Source organism: Dendropsophus ebraccatus, chromosome 8 (assembly GCF_027789765.1).
Source record: "Dendropsophus ebraccatus isolate aDenEbr1 chromosome 8, aDenEbr1.pat, whole genome shotgun sequence".
Lineage (NCBI taxonomy): Eukaryota > Metazoa > Chordata > Amphibia > Anura > Hylidae > Dendropsophus > Dendropsophus ebraccatus.
In genome coordinates, this window is record NC_091461.1 from 121,004,632 (window position 1) to 121,028,444 (window position 23,813).

At 43.0% G+C, this 23,813-nt stretch overlaps 1 protein-coding gene across 1 annotated transcript in view; it reads right to left on the reverse strand.

Moving 5' to 3' along the window:
- FAF1 (Fas associated factor 1) overlaps positions 1-23,813 on the reverse strand; it is a 182,297-nt gene that overhangs the window by 67,067 nt on the left and 91,417 nt on the right. The window contains exons 8-12 of the mRNA XM_069981585.1: positions 19,589-19,675; positions 6,711-6,806; positions 2,527-2,647; positions 1,339-1,402; positions 895-976 (exon numbers count right to left, since the gene is read on the reverse strand). Coding sequence (XP_069837686.1) covers positions 895-976; positions 1,339-1,402; positions 2,527-2,647; positions 6,711-6,806; positions 19,589-19,675 — 450 coding nt within the window. The remainder of the gene's footprint in view (positions 1-894; positions 977-1,338; positions 1,403-2,526; positions 2,648-6,710; positions 6,807-19,588; positions 19,676-23,813) is intronic.

Below are 23,813 nucleotides of genomic sequence, written 5' to 3' on the forward strand. Positions count from 1 at the left end.
GCCAAGTGTGGGAACTAAGCAGTCTTTTAAAATGAGGACAGCACCACCGGCATCCCGCTACCGACTGATTAAGGAAACAAAAAAAGGCGGCGATGTACCGGATCGTCCGTTCACTTTAAGGGTACAAACACACACGGCATATACGCTGCGTATTTACTGCTGCGATACGCAGCAAATACGCAGCAGATTAGATTTAAATAACTGAACACAGCATCAAATCTGCCGCATATCTGCTGCGTATACGCTGCGTATACGCTGTGTGTGTTTGTACCCTAAGTAGACAAAGAAATGAATGTCTTGCAATTGGTGTCGGGCGAAGTTGTCGAGCTGTTCGGGTTCCGCAACTTTCTCTGGACCCGAATGCTTAGCTGAGATTTGGCGGCTGGAGAAGTTAGATGCCGCTTTAGGGAGTCCTGGAAAATAGGGACACAACCATAGCCTATTGGCTGTACCAATGTTTCCTGGCAACATCTAATATGTCAGACGCTGGGAGTCCCATGACCAGCGTTCAGGTACAGAGAATGTTGCCGAAACCCAACAGTTTGGCCTCTGCACTCAATACTAGCCATAGGACTTAGCTGTTACTATAATTGGTGACCTCATGCTGCCGCTCTCCTGCACGATGGATGATAATCCGCAGGCAGGTCCCAGATACAGCTGAGCCTATATACATCACTGTCATCATTAGGTGAAATGTAGAGTCTCCTGGTTGGTCCGGCTTGTCTCGGACTCTCCAGCACCCGCTTCCCTCATTCCTCTAGTAAAATGCTTATTCTTGGCCGCTGCACCCGGTATTCCTGCTATATTCCACTAAACAGCTGGTTGTGCAGGTAACAATCATACACCATGTTCAGGAGTCTGGAAGGAGAAGTCCTCACAATAAGCGGTACTTACATCTCTGGCTTTCCCGTAAAACGCCTCCTGGAAGGAAGCCTCCAGCGAGCCGATGAAGAACACAGGATGGCACTCCCCATATCTGCAAAGGTAAAAGCAGATCAGCAGCATGCTCTGTATCATTTCACTGGCAGCGGCCATGGTGAGAGTATGTGGTGTCATCCCCTGGGGACGGACCTCACCATCACAAACTAAAGAGCGCTGTGGTGTGGTTCAGGGATAGGGGATGAGTAACTGGTGTACGTGCGTCTGACTGATCCTGAGAACAGGCCTCATGTCCCAATGGTTAAATCGAGGGGTAGCTGGACGTATGTGCCGTCTCTCTATAAACCTCTATGGGCCGCACAGAGCGCAGCGCAGTCTTATATACGATGGAAAATGGCTCGTCTGATGTTTTTGAACAATATGAAATGAGGTGTTACACTGATCTCATTCATTCATTACCTGGAGGAGAATTCTGCCGTAAATTGCAGCAAAGCGTCGGCCTCATTTTCGGCATTTTCAGGCACTATGAGAGAGGAAACAAATACAGAAGTCGGTAACTCGGGGAAAGTGAGAGACAACAGAGATGAATGAATTACAGTCTGACGATTCAGCTAAAAGAAGACAAATATTATAATGTCAGCGAGTGATGACGGAGCCGCCATCTCTACATATTCATCATCTCATACGTACACGGGGTCTCACTACGGGATCTGCCGCTAACGGACACAGCTGCATATAAACAGGAGGAAGCAACGGCTACAAATCAGCTATTACATTGTGCCTATTCACATGAGCGGCCATCGCCCAGCGAGACTCCTCTCTATGATAGCAGCCGCCTCTGGTTATGTAACCTTGTAATACGACTTAAAGGGATACTATAGCAAAATGGCAAAAAAAAAAACAACTGGTGTCAGAAGGTTACACAGATTTGTAAATTACTGCTACACTTTGTCTATTAATGGACGGCAATCGCCGTTATGACACATAGCTCTGGCAGATTTTAATTGTTCATCTCAGAATTCACTCTATCTATTGGGTCATACTATCTATTTCTTCTTGCATTGTACACTTGATTTCCTTGTCTCTTCTTCATTGTTTTCTCATAAGAATGTGAGGGTTACATTACACATTACATTATACTGGTGTAAATGTATGCTTCAACTCAGATAACTTTATACAATGTCAAATTGTTTTTATATTTATTCTATTTGGAAACTCTGTATATCTACTGCTATTTTTTATTGAAACTTTAGGTATTTTAATCTGGAAATTACAATACAATATTGTGTGTGGGGGGGGGGGAATAAAAAATCTCTAGTCTTCCAGTACTTATCAGCTTATGTATGTCCTGCAGGAAGTGGTGCATTCTCTCCAGTCTGACACAGTGCTCTCTGCTGCCACCTCTGTCCATGTCAGGAACTGTCCAGAGCAGCAGCAAATCCCCATAGAAAATCTTTCCTACTCTGGACAGTTCCTGACATGGACGAGGTGGCAGCAGAGAGAACTGTGTCAGACTGGAAAGAATATACCATTTCCTGCAGGACATACAGCAGCTGATAAGTACTGGACGACTTCAGATTTTTTAATAGAAGTAAATTACATATCTTTGCACTTTTTGGCACAAGTTGGTTTCTTTGGTTATCTTACTCATTGGAGACTTTCTAAGCGCCGAGCTCATGCCGAAGATCTCTCCATCGTCCACTCCAAACTCTGTCGCATCTTCAAAGTCGTCACCGTCGCTGTCGCTGATCATGTGGATATCTGTACACTGTTATAAGAAGAGAACACAAAGGGTTAAGATTGGAGTATACGGGACACATACATCCCTAGGCCGGGGTTACACACATCTTACTGTGGAGCCATATTATGGAGCCAAGTCCCGGCCTTACGGCGGGTCTGAAGCAGGATATGACCGCCACTCACTACATGTATGGATGTCGCTGAGCTCAGATTGCTGATCACTTATGTATGGATGTCGCTGAGCTCAGATTGCTGATCACTTATGTATGGATGTCGCTGAGCTCAGATTGCTGATCACTTATGTATGGATGTCGCTGAGCTCAGATTGCTGATCACTTATGTATGGATGTCGCTGAGCTCAGATTGCTGATCACTTATGTATGGATGTCGCTGAGCTCAGATTGCTGATCACTTATGTATGGATGTCGCTGAGCTCAGATTGCTGATCACTTATGTATGGGTGTCGCTGAGCTCAGATTGCTGATCACTTATGTATGGATGTCGCTGAGCTCAGATTGCTGATCACTTATGTATGGGTGTCGCTGAGCTCAGATTGCTGATCACTTATGTATGGATGTCGCTGAGCTCAGATTGCTGATCACTTATGTATAGATGTCGCTGAGCTCAGATTGCTGATCACTTATGTATGGATGTCGCTGAGCTCAGATTGCTGATCACTTATGTATGGATGTCGCTGAGCTCAGATTGCTGATCACTTATGTATGGATGTCGCTGAGCTCAGATTGCTGATCACTTATGTATGGATGTCGCTGAGCTCAGATTGCTGATCACTTATGTATGGATGTCGCTGAGCTCAGATTGCTGATCACTTATGTATGGATGTCGCTGAGCTCAGATTGCTGATCACTTATGTATAGATGTCGCTGAGCTCAGATTGCTGATCACTTATGTATGGATGTCGCTGAGCTCAGATTGCTGATCACTTATGTATGGATGTCGCTGAGCTCAGATTGCTGATCACTTATGTATGGATGTCGCTGAGCTCAGATTGCTGATCACTTATGTATGGATGTCGCTGAGCTCAGATTGCTGATCACTTATGTATGGATGTCGCTGAGCTCAGATTGCTGATCACTTATGTATGGATGTCGCTGAGCTCAGATTGCTGATCACTTATGTATGGATGTCGCTGAGCTCAGATTGCTGATCACTTATGTATGGATGTCGCTGAGCTCAGATTGCTGATCACTTATGTATGGATGTCGCTGAGCTCAGATTGCTGATCACTTATGTATGGATGTCGCTGAGCTCAGATTGCTGATCACTTATGTATGGATGTCGTTTTAACCTGCATGAACTTCACGAGATTCTGTCAGCAGGTTTATGGCGTCCTATCTCAGGGGAGCACAAACTAGTGACAGAGACGCTGAACAGAATGATGTGTCACTTACATTGTTCTGTGCAGCGTATCCAGAGATATCCACCTGAATAACATGGACAATAAGTAATCCTCTCCATTATGTGCATGAGCCCAGCAGTCCTGGATATTCATGAGAAGCAGAAAACTCCGCCCACCAGCTGCTGATTGGCAGTTATCTATCCATGCTGTGTATAGGCAGTTACTTGTCAATCAGCAGTTGGAGGGCGGGGGAAGGGCTGTGGCAAGAAGCCTATTCTCCTGCATATTAGGAGAACGGCGGAACAGAATGATGTAAGTAATACACCGATCTGACAGCATAAACCTAGTGACAGATTCCCTTTCACCATGAACTGGAGTGCAACGTCAGGAACTGTCCAGAACAGCAGCAAATCCCCATAGAAAACCTCTCCTGCTCTGGACAGTTCCTGACATGGACAGAGGTGGCAGCAGAGAGCGCTGTGGCAGACTGCAAAGAATACACCACCTCCTGAAGGACATACAGCAGCTGATAAGTACTGGAAGACTGGAGATTTTTAAATAGAAGTAACTTTACAAATCTATATATCTTTCTGACACCAAATGATTTATTTTTTTCCCCACCAGAGTGCCCCTTTAAGGATTTTTTTCCCCACTTATACCGCTTTGTGGTGAGCTCCTATCAGCTATACCAGAGCTACAACCTCTACCTCCTAATGCAATGTATACGCCCCACGCCGGCTCGCCACGATACAACAACATTCAGCACGGGTTAAACATTTAGAAGACAAATAAAGGTTTTCTATTGCATCTGGGCTCTGGCGTCGTTGGCTCGGTGTGGGATTGCAGTCATGTAATGTTCACTGTGACAATGCTAATTCCCTCTAAGTAGAGAAGAATGCCAAGTAATAGGATAAAAATTACAGTGCTCATTTACAGAAGAGCAATAATCTGCAGAGAAAGTGGCCGGGTTACTTCCTGCCATTCACCCGCAGCGATGGGATGAGAGTGAGCGGCTGCGCAGCTCACTCCTCTCTAAGTGGACGACGGAACGCAGGACTCATGTTTCCACTCAGTAACATAATAGTGTGTGTGCACAGAGCTCCCTCAAGTTACAATGATAACCGGTTCCAGGACGACCATTGTCAGGTGACGGCAGCGCACAATACGGAACGGTTCATAAGGATTCCGACCTGTCCCCTTGCTGGTAATAGGAATCCGGGCCATAGTGCACACACCACCACCGCCGCTGATTCATGCCACAATAATGGGGGGGGGGGGGAGCGGCATGCTGTGCAGAAACTAAGAAACTATACTGGCTTGGAGGGATGTGGAGGCATACAAGAGAAAAATCTGCTGTGTGAACATAACCTAGTGCTAGAGAAATCAAGAAACAAAAGGGCGGATGGATGGATGGATGGATAGATAGATAGGAGATAGATAGGAGATAGATAGATAAATAGATAGATAGATAGATAGATAGATAGATAGATAGATAGATAGATAGGAGATAGATAGATAGATAGATAGGAGATAGATAGATAAATAGATAGATAAATAGATAGATAGATAGATAGGAGATAGATAGAAGATAGATAGAAGATAGATAGATAGGAGATAGATAGGAGATAGATAGGAGATAGATAGATAGGAGATAGATAGATAGATAGATAGATAGATAGATAATAGATAGATAGGAGGTAGATAGATAGATAGATAGATAGATAGATAGATAGATAGGAGATAGGAGATAGATAGATAGATAGATAGATAGAAGGAAGATAGATAATAAATAGATAGGAGATAGATAGATAGGGGATAGATAAAAAAAGATAGATAGATAGGAGATAGATAGATAGATAGATAGGAGATAGATAGATAGATAGGAGATAGATAGATAGATAGATAATAGATAGATAGATAGATAGATAGATAATAGATAGATAGATAGATAGATAGATAGATAGATAGATAGAAGATAGATAATAGATATATAGGAGATAGATAGATGATAAATAGATAGAGAGATAGATAGATAGATAGATAGATAGATAGTAGCACAGAACATATAATACTACACTGTACTGTAAAGAGGCGCTAACACAGACAGCCAATCAATCAATCCTACAGCTGTCAATCAACATCTGAAGGGCAGGTGCCAAGGGTGGCGCAGCACAAAGCCCATTCTCCTGCATATTAGAAGAACGGCTGAACAGAAAGATGGAAGTAATACACCCATCTGTTCAGAATTTCTGTCACTAGTATATACCACCCTCTTTTAAGGCCACATATGACAGATTCCCTTTAAAGAGGACCCCCCCCCACAGAGCCCGGCATACTTAACACTTCCTGCAAGTCCCGCTCCTGGGGCAGAGAAATCACGGCCTGAAGCTGAGCGCGTGCGTTATGCAGATCATAAGAGATGAGTCCAACGTCCATAGAACTTTACTGCTTCAGTCATTTTCAATGGACGTCGGACTCATCTCTATTGATTTGCATAATGCACGCGCTCAGCTTCAGGCTGTGATTTCTCTGCCCCAGGACCGGGACTTGCAGGGAGGGTTAAGAATGCCAAGGTCCGCCACCTTAGCCGGGCTGATAGGTTCCCTTTAAGTTGCAATGGAAACACTAGATATAGAAGATATTATAATCTGAGTCCATTATAAAGTATACAGAGATTACAGCCACATAGTGTCCATGTGTGACGGCTCCTCGGCCTATAGGAGACCATTACCTCATCTGACTGCTCTCTGGTCTGTACAGGAGACGTCCTCCGGCCCACTGTGAGCCGATGACACGGGAAGGTGAGTCCGGATGAGGCCAGCGTCATCTGTAAGAGAGAAGGAGAAGCAATGAGAAAACCGGACAGATCTGCAGCCCATCTCCAGCTTACACATCTATATCCTATCTCTGTATTATTATATTATATCTATATCCTATCTCTGTATTACCGATCTATATTCTATCTATATCCTAGCTCTGTATTACCGATCTATATTCTATCTATATCCTATCTATATTTTATCTCTGTATTATTATATTATATCTATATCATATCTCTGTTTTATTACCCATCTATATTTTATGTCTGTATTATATTATCTATATCCTATCTGTATTATATTATCTATATCCTATCTGTATTATTACATTATATCTCTGTATTACCCATCTATATTTTATGTCTGTATTATATTATCTATATCCTATCTGTATTATTACATTATCTATATCATGTCTATATTCTATCTCTGTATTATTATATTCTCTATATTCTATCTATATCCTATCTCTGTATTATTATATTCTCTATATTCTATCTATATCCTATCTCTGTATTACCCACTTATATCCTATCTATATCCTAGCTCTGTATTATTATATTATATCTATATTTTAGCTCTGTATTATTACCCATCTATATTTTATGTCTGTATTATATTATCTATATCCTATCTCTGTATTATATTATCTATATCCTATCTCTGTATTATTACATTATCTATATCATGTCTATATTCTATCTCTGTATTATTATATTCTCTATATTCTATTATCTATATCCTATCTCTGTATTACACATCTATTATACCTCTGTATTATTATATTATCTTTATTATATCTATATCATCTCTCTGTATTCTATTATCTATATCCTATCTATATCCTACCTCTGTATCATCCATCTATATTATTAGTATTTCTTCTATGTAACCCTGATACCAGACCCCATGAAGCCATCACACACCATTCCCCCCATGTGATAATATGGCGTCCAGGCAGAACACGGACAGGCGCCGCCGCAGCGTAATACCAATGCCTTGTGGCAGCAGGAAATGTGGTAGAATTCGCAGGCTGGAACAGGCAGATTCTCAGTTCTGGTTACAGATGGAGCAGGACCTGTTGGGACTGGCCCGGTGTAAAGGCTCGCCCTATTGCGGGCACCCGCCGCCGCTGCTGCCGCTCGCTTCCCCTAATTACAATGCGGCGTTATTAGCGGATATTACTGCAGATACAGAACACTCAGTGCTTTATGCTGTAATCCCTGGGATAATCCGCAACTATACATGACTGGTGGATTCTTCACGGACCCAGACACACACATTTACTAACTGATTTAGAGAAAAACTTAAAGCTCGCTCTAACGTTTACTTGTTGTGAAAAATTGGATCAATCCTGTAAAGATTCTGTGTTCAGCCGATTATAACAAAATTCTATGTAAATTATACTGAACGCGATACTCCAACAAATTTTTATTTCTACTTTTTTTTTTAAATCATCTGTCAGAACGTTATACAGATTTGTAATTTACTTCCATTTAAAAATCTCCAGTTTTCCAGTAATTATCAGCTGCTGTATGTGCTGCAGGAAGTGGTGTATTCTCTCCAGTCTGACACAGTGCTCTCTGCTGCCACCTCTGTCCATGTCAGGAACTGTCCAGAGCAGCAGCAAATCCCCATAGAAAACCTCTCCTGCTCTGGACAGTTCCTGACATGGACAGAGGTGGCAGCAGAGAGCACTGGAGTGGCAGACTGGAGTGAATACACCACTTTCTGCAGGACATACAGCAGCTGATAAGTACTGCAAGACTGCAGATTTTTAAATGGAAGTAAATTACAAATCTGTATAATGTTCTGACAGATGATTTGAAAGCAAAACAATTCACGTGAGGATCCCTTTAAGTAGTTTTCAAATCAAAAAACATTAAAAAGCTTTTTTTTTTTTTTTTAGTGTACACAAAAAAATGGTCAGCAATGTTTTTGTGCATGGTAAAAACCCCCCGAGGCGTGTTTAATTTTTTTTATAATGGAAAGCAATAGAAAAACGGATCAAAACGAATGCACACTAATGAATCTGCTTTTTCACCAGAATTTTTTTTCATTCTTCTTTGCAAAAAAACAGATGCATTTGTGCGCATCCGTTTTGATCCGTTTTTCCAATGACTTCCATTATTAAAATAAAAAACTGATTGAAAAGCATTGTTCAGGTCAACTACGTTTTTTGTGTACGTTTCAACAAATGGAAGCGTTATGATCCTTTTTTTGTTCCTTAAAGGAAGCCAATGGAAAAATGGATCAAAACGGATGCACATAATTTTATCTGTTTTTTTCATCCGTTTTTGGCAAATCGGGTTGCAAGCACTGCAGTGTGAGCCCAGCCATAGCAAGTACTCATTAAGGCTGGGTTCACACTATGTTTTTGCAATCTGTTTTTTTTCATCCGTTTCTTGCAAAAAGCGGATGGAAAAAAACAGATGCATGTGTGTGCATCCGTTTTGATCCGTATTTATATTGAATTCCATTATAAAAAAAAAAAAGGATCAAAACGGAGCCTTTTTTTTAACGGACACAAAATGAGGTCGACTACGTTTTTGTGTACGTTGAAAAAACTGATCTGTTTTGATAAAAAAATGTTATAATGGAATTCAATAAAAAAAACAGATCAAAATGGATACACACACGTATCCGTTTTTTCCAAAAAAACAGATTGAAAAAGCGTAGTGTGAACCCAGCCTTACATATATTTGATGATTTATTTTTCCTTTTTTGTTTACATAAACATGTGGTAAATATTTGGTGTTTTCGCTCGGCGTCTGCCCAGAACGCACGTACGCTGCCGAGCTCCACAAAGCTATTTCCAGCAGGTAGAAGGAATTCCTATTGGTGCAGGATAACGGATAAAGGCGCAGGGCGTATCTGCGGGAGGGTATACAGCCAGCAGCACTGCTCCCATTCGAGGATAATCGCTCCTGACAGCGTTACTTAAGGTTCATTTCACTCTGCTATTTTCCTCCAGCTCAGGGTTCAGCCGGTCCCCAAAGCCGCACCTCTCACACCTGTTGTGGCTCTTCATGTTACAGGCCAGTCCGGGCACGTCACTTCAAATTAGCGCTGTGCTGAGTCGATAACAGTGGCAATTACTTATCACAGGTTTAAAGGGAGGTAAAGAAAAAAAAAAGTTTCTAATTTAGCCCGTACTACAGTGTCAAGAGCAGGAAATCCAAACTTGTTATCACAGGCTGTGCGAAGAATCCGGAGCGACGTTACTGACGGAATGTAGTATACCGGGACGGACAGACGGAGAGACAGCACAATGGCCAGGGTGGAAGAATCACACACACAGATACATACATACATACATACATACATACATACATACATACATACAAGGACACGCGTGTGTGTGTTTTTATGATTCCCTTAATTTTAAAAAAATTGGCAGGCTGAGCAATCACTTTCAAAAAAATATAATCATAATAATAAAAAAAAATAATAATAAATAATAAAAAAAAAAATAATAAATATTTATATCTGGGAAATTAAAAATCATTACAGGCAGGGGGTGAGGGGAAAATAAATAACATGTTATAGTCACCTGTCCTGATGGCCGTGCAGAGCTGCGTCCCGCTCCTGGACCCCACCGGCTGCCTTCTAAGCTCCCCTCCGGCTACGTCACGATCCGGCCAATGGATGCTCCTCTCAGCCAGTCAGTGACTGCGACAGGACACCGATTGGCTGAGAAGGGTAAATACACCCGGCTGTGATGTGGAACCTGGTTCATGGTGTAACCAGAGGCAGGTGTGTGAAGTTGGGGGGGGCGACACCTGGCGGGGTCCAGGATCTTTGTGATACAGCACAGTGCAGGCACTGGGAGCGGTAAGCATAGTCTTTTTTTTTTTTTTTTTTTTTTATACCCCCCCTCCCCCAACCCTGGCCAGTTATATTATTTTGCCCCCTGCGCACTTCTCCTTTAACTCAGTGTACTCAATTGTTGCATCAATATAATATTAACCATGGATACATCTGTCTATATATAATTTAAAGGGATTGTTTAGCCTGCCAAAAAATATAAAAGTAAGTGAGGGAATCCCAAAAGAACATACTCACCTGCCCTGATCCATCTCACTGCGGCTCTATTCACTCACTATGGGAGACCGGGAGGTAGCCGAGCGCTGAACTCCATCAAACCCATAGAGAATGGAGGAGCAATGTGCTCGGCTCCTGCTCCATTAAGGGAGGGGATCCCCCTATTGTGGTGACTGAGGAAGTACAAGAACGGACCCAAATCCGATACCGGCCACTTTTCCTATGGACCGGCCTTAAGTCTTATTCTTGGGGAAACCACTACATTAAATCCTGAAGCCTGGTCAGCTTAGAAAAACCCCTCTCATATACAGTACCCTATTAATACGGGGGAGCTCTACCCTTCTAGAGATCACCCCTCCCCCGCTGATTTCAATTCTTCCTATCTCCTGTGGTGGCGCTGCTGCAGCAATACAGTGATGGGATGATGTATATGGCGGCCATACAAGCAGATGATGCTACTATACATGTGATTATTATCCAACCACCGCCATGTAACGTTCGCTTCACTTGTCTATGGACGGACGCCAACACACAGCGAATGAGAAGGATGTTTACTGACAATATCACCTCCAGAAGAATGTGTCCAGACCACACCTGTATACACCCCAGGCATTCCCCATAGCCGTCACTACACATCTGACTATAGGAGGCAGATGGTACCTGTCAGATCGTGCAGTAACTGTTACTGACACACCGCAATATACATGGCGGTAGATTCTATGTGTCCTCGATAAATAACATCATATGTGTGCACTACCAAAGCCGACTGCATAGAATAATCATAAAAATGACAGATCCCATAAAAAATCACTATAAACTTCTATGGAAAATCTCCAGCCTTCCAGTACTTATCAGCTGCTGTATGTCCTGCAAGAAGTGGTGTCTTCTCTCCAGTCTGACACAGTGCTCTCTGCTGCCACCTCTGTCCATGTCAGGAACTGTCCAGAGCAGCAGCAAATCCCCATAGAAAACCTCTCCTGCTCTTCCTGACATGGACAGAGGTGGCAGCAGAGAGCACTGTGTCAGACTGGAGAGAATACACCACTTCCTGCAGGACATACAGCAGCTGACAAGTACTGAAAGACTGGAGATTTTTCCATAGAAGTAAATTACACACATATATATATATAACTTTCTGAAAACAGCTGATTTGAAAGTTTGTTTTTTTATCACGTGGATAACTCTAAAGCATTTTGGACTGTCTAGTCTATAGACAGTCTAGTCTAGTAGACATTTTCAGTAATTGGGCCACTGTACCTGGATTTATTATTTTGTGTCACTATAATGGGGGACGTTATCATTTGTAAGTGTTTCCCGGCCTTGCCGCTCTCTGGACATAAAACAACAGAAAGCAGCCGCCCAGGTTCTGGCAGCCTGGAACAATCTACTCATCGGGCCCGGCAATGTTCTCGGAACCGGAACGCTCGGCATTTGTCGCTATAGGCCACATCCATATTTTCCTGGCAGTCCTAGGGGCCTCAAACTTCTGCAGCCAAAGAGGAATCAAATGGCGAGCGTTCGGGATCAGACAATATGGCCGTTGCTGAAGAGTTTGACAAGTTTGCTCACCATCCCCTCCCAATAGTCTCCGCACTGCGAGCAGGGTATCCGGGCCTGAGGACTGCGCCGCTGGAACAGGATGGCTGCATGGGTCGCTCCAGAGAATGGTCACACTATCTCTAGAGACAGGAAGGCCCCAAGGCGATATATTTACTGGAATAGGCTGGGAGTCTGTATCTGTGGCTGTGTATTACACACCGTATACCGTATACATCATAACCTGGGAGGTGTCTGTATCTGTGGCTGTGTATTACACACCGTATACTGTATACATCATAAGGAAACCTGGGAGGTGTATATATCTGTGGCTGTGTATTACACACCGTATACCGTATACATCATAACCTGGGAGGTGTCTGTATCTGTGGCTGTGTATTACACACCGTATACTGTATACATCATAAGGAAACCTGGGAGGTGTATATATCTGTGGCTGTGTATTACACACCGTATACTGTATACATCATAAGGAAACCTGGGAGGTGTGTGTATATGTATCTGTGGCTGTGTATTACACACCGTATACTGTATACATCATAAGGAAACCTGGGAGGTGTGTGTATATGTATCTGTGGCTGTGTATTACACACCGTATACCGTATATATCATAAGGAAACCTGGGAGGTGTGTGTATATGTATCTGTGGCTGTGTATTACACACCGTATACCGTATACATCATAAGGAAACCTGGGAGGTGTGTGTATCTCCATGGAGCTTCAGCTTTGCGGCAGGATATGGTGTGTATATGCTGTCAGCGAGGCTCCTGCCGGGCAGATGAAGTGATAGGGGCCCTTTAAAAAATAATAATAATAAAACATATGACCTATCGGGTGGGTTAGGGGGCAGCTGATAGGTGGGGGTCTGGTTGCTAGGACCCTTACTGATCACAAGTAGTGTTGAGCGTAGAGGCCGTATTGTTGGGGTTTGGCAACGTTCTGTGAACACGAACACTTGGTATTTGACTCCCCGCGGCTGCTGAACCCTGACTGACTATACTAAATACATAACCATTAATGGATTGTGGTGAGTGCCGTTTTTTTTTTGTTTTTTTATTACTACATTTTTTGAGGCGATGGTGAAGGATACTAGTGACTAGATCAGAAAATGGTGCTGGCGTATGCCACGTTACAACTTCTTTGGCTTCTATTTGGGCAGTATGCTTTGCTCATGTTTGGGCAGCATGTCTGCACAGTATGTTTGGCTCAGGTTTGGGCAGCATGTCTGGGGAGTATGTTTGGGCATGTTTGGCTCATGTTCGGGCAGCATGTTTGGCTCAGGTTTGGGCAGTATGTCTGGGGAGTATGTTTGGGCATGTTTGGCTCATGTTCGGGCAGCATGTCTGGGCAGTATGTTTGGGCAGCATGTTTGGCTTATGTTCGGGCAGTATGCATTTGCAGACCTTTTTGTAAAGTCAGCAACACTTTTTTTTCCCCAACACAAGGGCATCCTGATGTAATTTTTAACAATGACTGTCAATGGCATAAGTCTAGATTCTGTAAGAAGTTTGTACACCAAAAACGTGTTGTGAACAGCGCCCAATAAACACGTGGATTAGTTGTAGCTACAATCCCCGCCATCAATTATTTCTTCCAAAACAAAGTTAAAGGGGAACTATCAGCAGTTTAGACGACTCGAACCGGCTGATACGTCTCTGCTGCACAGGAGACGCAGAGGAGGAAGGTATGTCTCTTATAGTATGTCTCTTACCTTCACCCTCGGTGTCATTCCAGTGCAGTTAGTCACGTGATCCACAGTCCACCATTAGAAGCACTGGGGGGGGGGTGTTGGAACACTACCCGCCCAGATAGCGCCAACCTGGCCGGCCCACCCCATTGAAGTGTTGATGAGTGGAGCGGGCCGGATGGGCGCTATGGGGGTAGGCAGTGGTCCTAGCACCCCACAGTCTTCCTATCGGTATTACCTGACCAAGGAGCACACGGCTGACAGCACTGGAACGGCACTGAGGAGTAAGGTCAGAGACATATCGTCCTCATTAGCGTCTCCAATCTAATAGGGAAAGTTCTCCTTAAGGTAACCATGAAGCTCATTTTCTATGGAACGCCGCACTGCGATTCTAGACAGTAACAAGTGCACAACGCAAAATGAGCAAAACAGAAAAAAGAAAAAGAGAATAGACGTAACAATACAAAAGTGCTGGTAAATGTTGATGAAAAGCAAGTGTGCTGACGTGCGGCTGATCCTCGTCCGCTCTGGAAACAAAAGCTTCCCGGCTAGAATAGAAAGTGTTAAAGTGAAAAGTGGTTACCATCCTGTGAATTACTGGAACTATAAAAGGACACTCTACACAAGCTGCCGCTGAATGTCACCTGAAAAGCAATCACAAAAGGGCTCTGTCTCGGCTTATCTTTGGGCTCTGTCGCTACGGCAACCAGCCGGCGAAACGCATCCCGTCTCCGCGCATTGGCGGATCCCATAGAAGCCGGGGCTAAGGAGGCATGTGAAGCCTGGCAGAGATTGACTGCATTAATACATTAGCAAATACTGTGAAACACTGGATAAATGTCAGCAATTATGGCGAGAGGCGTCTAATAACGTTATCCATTGCCTGTCAAAGCCCCGCGAGGTTTGATGTACGCCTGCCACTCAAAGCCCGCGCGGTAATTTTATCTCTTTTCGGACGCCCCCGGTTTGCAGCTTTTGGATTTTGTACTTTGAAAAAGTAATAAAGTCGGAGGCTGCTCATTCTATGCTGATCACAATGGTCAACAGAACCCACGGCAAGGGGAGAGGGCTGCGCTTCCCACGCTTGTGTCAACAGCCAGGACCGGGCTACTGACTGACAAGGGGCTACCAACAGCAATGGAGGGGGGGCGCTGTCAACAATGGCTGCATAAACCGCTTACCGCATCCAATAAGGGCCCCCCACATTGCCATACAGCAGGGGGGGTCACACAACGGCCCTCTGGCTGATGCAGAACTACAATTACCACCATGCCTGGAGAGCTAACGTTTTGGCCGTCCAGGCACGATGGGAATTGTAGTTTTGCGGCAGCTGGAGGCCCCGAGTTTGACACCGGTATCATACAGCATCATATATCCCTTCTACCGCAGCCTAGTACTATACATGAGGCAAACTATTCTATAGGATCCATATAATATATATATATATATATATATATATATATATATATATATATATATATATATATATATATATACACACACACACACACACACACACACACACACACACACACACGAGCTGTGATACTAAAATAGAGATCAAGGATCATCTTGAAGTATTGGATCTACAAATATAAATGTCCAGGATTCCAAAACTCCTTAAAGGGGCACTCTGGCAAAAAAATTTTCTTTCAAATCAAATGTTTTTAAAAAGTTTTACAGATTTGTAAATTACTTCTATTTAAAAATCTCCAGTCTTCCAGTACTTTTCAGCTGCTGTATGTTCCACAGGAAGTGGTGTATTCTCTCCAGTCTGCTCTCTGCTGCCACCTCTGTCCATGTCAGGAACTGTCCAGAGCAGCAGCAAATCCCCATAGAAAACCTCTCCTGCTCTGGACAGTTCCTGACATGGACAGAGGTGGCAGCAGAGAGCACTGTGTCAGACTGGAGGGAATACACCACTTCCTGTAGGACATACAGCAGCTGATAAGAACTGGAAGACTGGAGATTTTTAAATAGCAGTAAATTACAAATCTATATAACTTTCTGAAACCAGTTGATTTGATTCTTTTTCAGAGTTCCCTTTTAACCCCACAACCAAGTGTAAGATCATGGGGGTTCAACAACTGGGACCCCCATAGAGAATAGAGACTGTGTTGTTTGGAATGGACTGGTCATGTATAGAGGCCCCCAGACAGGTGACAGTGCTCCCGTCTCTTCAGCAGCACTATAGACAATGAAGGCATCATAGGGGGTGTGATCAGGATCTGACGCTGATCCCCCATCATACAAAATCAGTGACCTCGGAATACCCCTTTAAGAATAAATTGCAATATTTCAAAGTCTACAACTCCAATCCTGGAATATGAACGCCTGTTTACAAACGATTCTAACCAATTCCTCCAAACTATTCCTCATTTCTCAATCAAATAGCGCAACGTTCTGTGCGGGAAGGAGACGCCCGGCTCACGGGTATCAGGTGGACTATAAAAATACATGGAGAAAGTTCTGGAAATAACACCCCACCCCCACCCCCACCCCCCAATCATTAGGACACAAGAAACAATAACGACGGGCAGCGGATTTTCGTCAGTAATTGGATCGTTGCGTTCCGGGTGGCTGGAGAGCGCGCCGAGACGTAATTGGTTACAAAAAGTGCGGAATCTGCGGGGATTAAAATAAACATCTTCTTTAATTAGAGGCGGCAGATTAATTCACAGTGTTAAAATTATTCCTGCACTAAATAAACCAAAAAGTGCCCCTGTTAATGTGCAAAATGAGATTTCTGGGGGTTTGTCCTCTGTGTGAATCTCAGCTTCACTGTCACAGCTTGAAAATATTCTGAAGACGCAGCCCCCCCCCTCCCCCTCCGCTCCCCCTCGAGGTGACGCGCTATTGACAAGTCTTGCCGAGCGGCAGATTTCGCTGGAGGAGGGAAGGTGGGCCGCGATGTCTGCAGGGAGACCCAGTCACAGTTATTTATTAAATGATTTATAACAATATATGAATTATGGATGACGGAGGTTATTACACACTGTCAGAGCCGGGACTGGCTTAGTGCTGCGCGGTGAGAGGAGACGGCGCGTGGGCCCGGCGCTCTACACTTTGACCGCTATAGGGTAACAATATAATATATAGAAATATAATAACACCCATCATAAAAAGTGCATATACAAGAATAGAGGGGGACTCCCTCGCTGGAGGATCTGGCCCGTCCATGTATTACACAGGAAGACGATTGCTTAATATTTCCTGGAGTAGTGCCATAGAAGATATAAAGGGGTACTCCAGCAAAAAAAAAAAAAAAATATTTAAAAATAATATTTTATATTAACTGGTGCCAGAAAGTTATGCAGCTTTGTAAATTACTTCTATTCAAAAATCTCCACTCTTCCCGTACTTATCAGCTGCTGTATGTCCTGCAGGAAGTGGTGTATTCTCTCCAGTCTGACACAGCGCTCTCTGCTGCCACCTCTGTCCATGTCAGGAACTGTCCAGAGCAGCAGCAAATCCCCATAGAAAATCTCTCCTGCTCTGGACAGTTCCTGACATGGACAGAGGTGGCAGCAGAGAGCACTGTATCAGACTGGAGAGAATACACCAGGATTACATTACAAGGCCATGTTCCCACAGCATAAGAGACCGGCCGTTCTGTGACACAGCCGGGTCATGAAATGGCCGGTCTCTGAGAAGATCATCCCGGCCGGATGATCTTCCTGGCTGCACAGTTCTGATGCGGGCTCTTCCATGTGCACCCACATCAGAACTCCCCACAGCACACTATGGAGCTTGCGGAGCTTCCACAGCCGCTTGCTCCACTGTGTGCACTGACATGGGTTTCTGCGACCGCTATTCAATGAATAGCGGCCACAGAAAACTGACAAGTCAGTTCTTTGTGCCGCCGCGAGGGCTCCCAGCTGGAGCATATACCAATACCATGTGTATACGCTCCGGCTGGGATACCATAGACGGCTATGTAACATATACAACGGCCGTGGGTTTATGAAAATATACGTTGTGTGAACATAGCCCAAATCTGTATAACTTTCTGACATCGGTTTTTCTCTAGAGTACCCCTTTAACAGCCTCTGGGACATGGATACAATGAACATCTCCAAACCCTATTCTTTATATGGGACATATATTTATGCATGCTCTGTGACCTTTGCACAGGTATACAGGGAGGGAGAAGGCTGAGCTGCTATTGCCTTCTTTATATCGCTTTGCTGTAATGCTCCACAGATCACTTTCCAGCAGCCTCCTCCTTATCAGCACAGGTGTCACATTGGTCAGCTCTCCAGTTGCTGCAAAACTGCAATTCCCATCATGCCTGGAGAGCTGAAGGCTTTGGCTGGCCAGGAATGATGGGAATTGTAGTTTTCAAGAGCTGGAGGGCCAAGAGTCTGACATCCTGGATATAAAAAGTAAAATAAATATATATCCAAAAATTTTTGTTTAAACAATATGTAATTTTTTAAAGATTTTTATTGAAATAACTGCAAAAAAATGTACTTGATAAAAGTTTATAAATTGCCCGGGAGTGTGTAAAACACCTGCTAATAAGTGTTGTGTTCTCTGCTGCGCTGTCACCGCATCCCAGCCGGGCTGACATGTCTGCAGGTCACACTATTACCACTGCGGCTGCAACCAGAGACTCCGGCAGGGAGCCCGGAACTCTCTCCACTGCAGGGATGAAGCCCTATTATGTTCTCAATGCGTTTGGCATAAGAAATGTTAGTAGTTTGCACAGTAACAATGTCCCCTGGGGCAGCTACAACTTACTCCTATATACACCACAGCCCCGGCTTTACAGAAGCTCTCGTGCGGAACCGATATAGCGCCATAAAGCGCTCCTCTATCTGTGATCGGCAGAGAATGTGGCCGTGAAAAACAAGGCTTGTGTCTAATCCAAACAAGATCTGCTAAGTATGTGGTGATAGACGCAAGCACGCGGAAGACCCCGAGAAGGAGCTAAGCCCGTACTGACAGGAGAGGGATCGGGGTCCACAACTTCTTACATTTTTACATTGCTTCTTACTACATTTTTAGCTGGAAAGAACATGCCACTTCCTGCAGGACATACAGCAGCTGATAAGTACGGGAAGATTTGAGATCTCTTAATAAAGTTAATTACAGACCTCTAACACTTTTTGGCACCAGTTGATCAGAAAGAATTTTGTTTTTTTTGTGAACTACCCCTTTAAATAGTTATAGTTTCCAATATTATTGCTTGCGGTTATGGAATGGAAACCTCATTGCTTTCCTGCCCCTGTGGGATCATGACACCTCTAAGAAATCAAAATAACAAGGAAACGTTTGCCATTCAATGATCAGCACCGTCTCAATCGGCTGCAGTATCAACATGAATGGCGCTGTTTCCTATGACGCACCCACGACACCGCCTACACAGTTTCATATCTAGGTAACAAAGATGGCGAACAAGCGTCAACTTATATCACTTACACTTTAAGGGTAAAAAGAACCTGCTGCATCCCATCTGGGAATCTCCATAAGGAACAATACAGATAGCAGGAAACTTACCGTGTCGCTCTGAGCAGATGGAGGCCAACCTTCCCAGATCTGATGGCGAACCGGGATGCTGGTGAGATCGTAGACGTTTCTTTTCACCTAGTTAGTAAAAGAGATGGTTATAATACGGATAGGGTTATATTACACGACACCTGACTAAAACAAAAGGCAAGGAGGGCAGTGCAAGGGATAATCCAGGTTTATGCATATTTAGGGGTCAAAGTAGTCATTAAAGGGGTTCTCCGCACTGGGTCGCCTTGTTGGGCTTCAATGATTGGTTGTAATCTGTCGGGAAACCTGGCGTTATGCGTTGACTTTGCCTGCAGAGCCGCCGCAGGAGAGACTAAGCCTTGCATGGTATCAGAGTATCAGTGTATTACATGGACAGAATGGGTCCTCCAGAGGAGGTGACGCTCTTTGTGACCATTATCCACTCTGGACAAGAGGAGAAGATGGTGAACAGAGGCGCCGCTATAAACTCACCCTGAGAGGGGCCCCGCTATAAACTCACCCTGAGAGGGCCCCGCTATAAACTCACCCTGAGAGGGCCCCGCTATAAACTCACCCTGAGAGGGGCCCTGCTATAAACTCACCCTGAGAGGGGCCCCGCTATAAACTCACCCTGAGAGGGGCCCCGCTATAAACTCACCCTGAGAGGGGCCCCGCTATAAACTCACCCTGAGAGGGGCCCCGCCATAAACTCACCCTGAGAGGGGCCCCGCTATAAACTCACCCTGAGAGGGGCTCCGCTATAGACTCACCCTGAGAGGGTACATGAAGGTGGGGATTTCTAGACTAGAAAACCCCTCTAAACACTTTAAGCAGTTTTTCAAAACTAGAATTATTAGATTGGTTTTGGCTCAACTCCCCGGACCTCAACTCAGGGAGAGCGCGGTGGTTGCTCTCTTAAATGTATTACATATCTGTAGTTTTAGTAGTGACAACAGATGAATGAACCTCGAGCACACTCAGGCACGCCAACTCTGTCCATCTCAGGAACTGTCCAGAGCAGGAGAGGTTTTCTATGGGGATTTGCTGCTGCTCTGGACAGTTCCTGACATGGACAGAGGTGGCAGCAGAGAGCACTGTGTCAGACTGGAGAGAATACACCAAATCAGGCAGTACATCCAGCAGCTGATAAGTACTGGAAGATTATAGTAGCAAATTACAAATCTATATAACTTGACACCAGTAAAATAAATTCCCCTTTAAATAACTGCAGTTGCAGATTTTGCAGCAGATCTCCAATGATCACGCAGCAAACATCACAAGACTGAGGATGAATGGTGGGATCTGACTCGCCTACTGAGGTCACTGGGGAAAATCTGAAATAAATCTGCAGCACATCCAAAACCAAGATGAACATAATGCAGATTTTAGAGGTCAATTTCCGCAGAGATTTTTGTGCAAATGAGATTATTTTTTTAAATGTCATCTACGTATCTGCTGGAAATGCTGGAGCTGCACATTATCTGCCATGAATCCTGTCGGAAAGAATTGCAGCACTGCCACAAGGCAAGACCCCTAGAGGGGATCAGGCTGGTAACTTTTTATTAACTTTGAATTTTACCTAAAGACATTCCTACATATATTATACCTTCCCGATAGAAGATTCTTGATAATCATATATGAGATATAGAGGGCCATGTATGTAAGGTGATATATAGGAGAGAGGGCCATGTATGTAAGGTGATATATAGGAGAGAGGGCCATGTATGTAAGGTAATATATAGGTAATAATCATATAGGAGATATAGAGGGCCATGTATGTAAGGTAATATATAGGTAATAATCATATAGGAGATATAGAGGGTCATGTATGTAAGGTAATATATAGGTAATAATCATATAGGAGATATAGAGGGTCATGTATGTAAGGTAATATATAGGTAATAATCATATAGGAGACATAGAGGGCCATGTATGTAAGGTAATATATAGGAGAGAGGGCTATGTATGTAAGGTAATATATATGTAATAATCATATAGGAGAGAGGGCTATGTATGTAAGGTGATATATAGGTAATAATCATATAGGAGATATAGAGGGCCATGTATGTAAGGTAATATATAGGTAATAATCATATAGGAGATATAGAGGGCCATGTATGTAAGGTGATATATAAGTGAGAGGGCCATGTATGTAAGGTGATATATAGGTAATAATCATATAGGAGATATAGAGGGCCATGTATGTAAGGTAATATATAGGAGAGAGGGCTATGTATGTAAGGTGATATATAGGTAATAATCATATAGGAGAGAGGGCTATGTATGTAAGGTGATATATAGGTAATAATCATATAGGAGAGAGGGCTATGTATGTAACGTGATACATAGGTAATATAAGATATGTATATAAGGTGATATATAGGTAATAATCATATAGGAGACATAGAGGGCTGTGGATGTAAGGTGATACATAGGTAATATACGATATGTATGTAAGGTGATATATAGGTCATATATAGAGATGAGCAAACCGGGTTCGGGGCCGAGTCGATCCGAACGTTCGGTATTTGATTAGCGGTGGCTGCTGAATTCGGATAAAGCTCTAAGGTTGTCTGGAAAACATGGATACAGCCAGTGACTATATCCATGATTTCCACATAGCCTTAGGGCTTTATCCAACTTCAGCAGCCACCGCTAATCAAATGCCGAAGGTTCGGGTTCGGATCGACTCTAGCATGCTCCAGGTTCGTTCATCTCTAGTCATATACAATATGTATGTAAGGTGATATATAGGTCATATACACAGTCACTTATAAAAGGATAATAGTAAGCACTAAGGCAGAGGACACAATGGCCGGCAGGCTGGAGTATGTGCTCTTCGTCCTTTGCTATGGATAAACCTCCATGACCAGGGTGTTTACACAGGCGAGGTCAATGAAGTCCATGTATATAGAGAGAGGTCAGCCAATATGGTCCTGCCTGACCTCTGGAGAAGAAAGAAAAGCCAAGGGACGATTGCCACAGAAATGATATGACCAATTCATGGTGCGCAAACATCCCAGAGGCGGCAGAGTACCAGAGGAGGATATATAATAATATATAGCGACCAATATACAAGGATACATAGCGACAGATATATAATAATACATAGCGACCAATATACAAGGATACATAGTGACAGATATATAATAAGGATACATAGCGACAGATATATAATACATAGTGACCGATATATAATAATACATAGCGACCAATATACAAGGATACATAGTGACAGATATATAACAAGGATACATAGTGACAGATATATAATAAGGATACATAGCGACAGATATATAATACATAGCGACAGATATATAATAAGGATACATAGCGACAGATATATAATACATAGCGACAGATATATAATAAGGATACATAGCGACAGATATATAATACATAGTGACAGATATATAATAAGGATACATAGCGACAGATATATAATACATAGTGACCGATATATAATAAGGATACATAGCGACAGATATATAATACATAGCGACAGATATATAATACATAGCGACAGATCTATAATAAGGATACATAGCGAGAGATATATAATACATAGTGACCGATAAACAAGGATATATAGTGACATATATATAATAAGGATACATAGTGACAGATATATAATACATAGTGACAGATATATAATAAGGATATATAGTGACAGATATATAATAAGGATACATAGTGACAGATATATAATACATAGTGACAGATATATAATAAGGATATATAGTGACAGATATATAATAAGGATACATAGTGACAGATATATAATACATAGTGACAGATATATAATACATAGTGACAGATATATAATAAGGATACATAGCGACAGATATATAATAAGGATACATAGTGACAGATATATAATAAGGATATATAGTGACAGATATATAATAAGGATATATAGTGACAGATATATAATACATAGTGACAGATATATAATATTTAGTGACAGATATATAAGAATACATAGTTAACATATTTTGAAGTACATTCAGGGAAGAACTTTTATAATGTTACATGAAGACATCTATACATATGGGGGGGGGGGTGTTACATCATTAAGATAAAGTAACAAAACTCAAAAATTTTTAAGAGCAACAGAGACCTAGAAACACAGAGGATTGTGGGTAGAAGGCGCCCCACTGCTCCATCTAGTCGGCCCTCTTAGTATTTCCCTTCTTATTACTTTAGGATAGATATATGTATATCTCAGGCAGGTTCACCCAGTTAC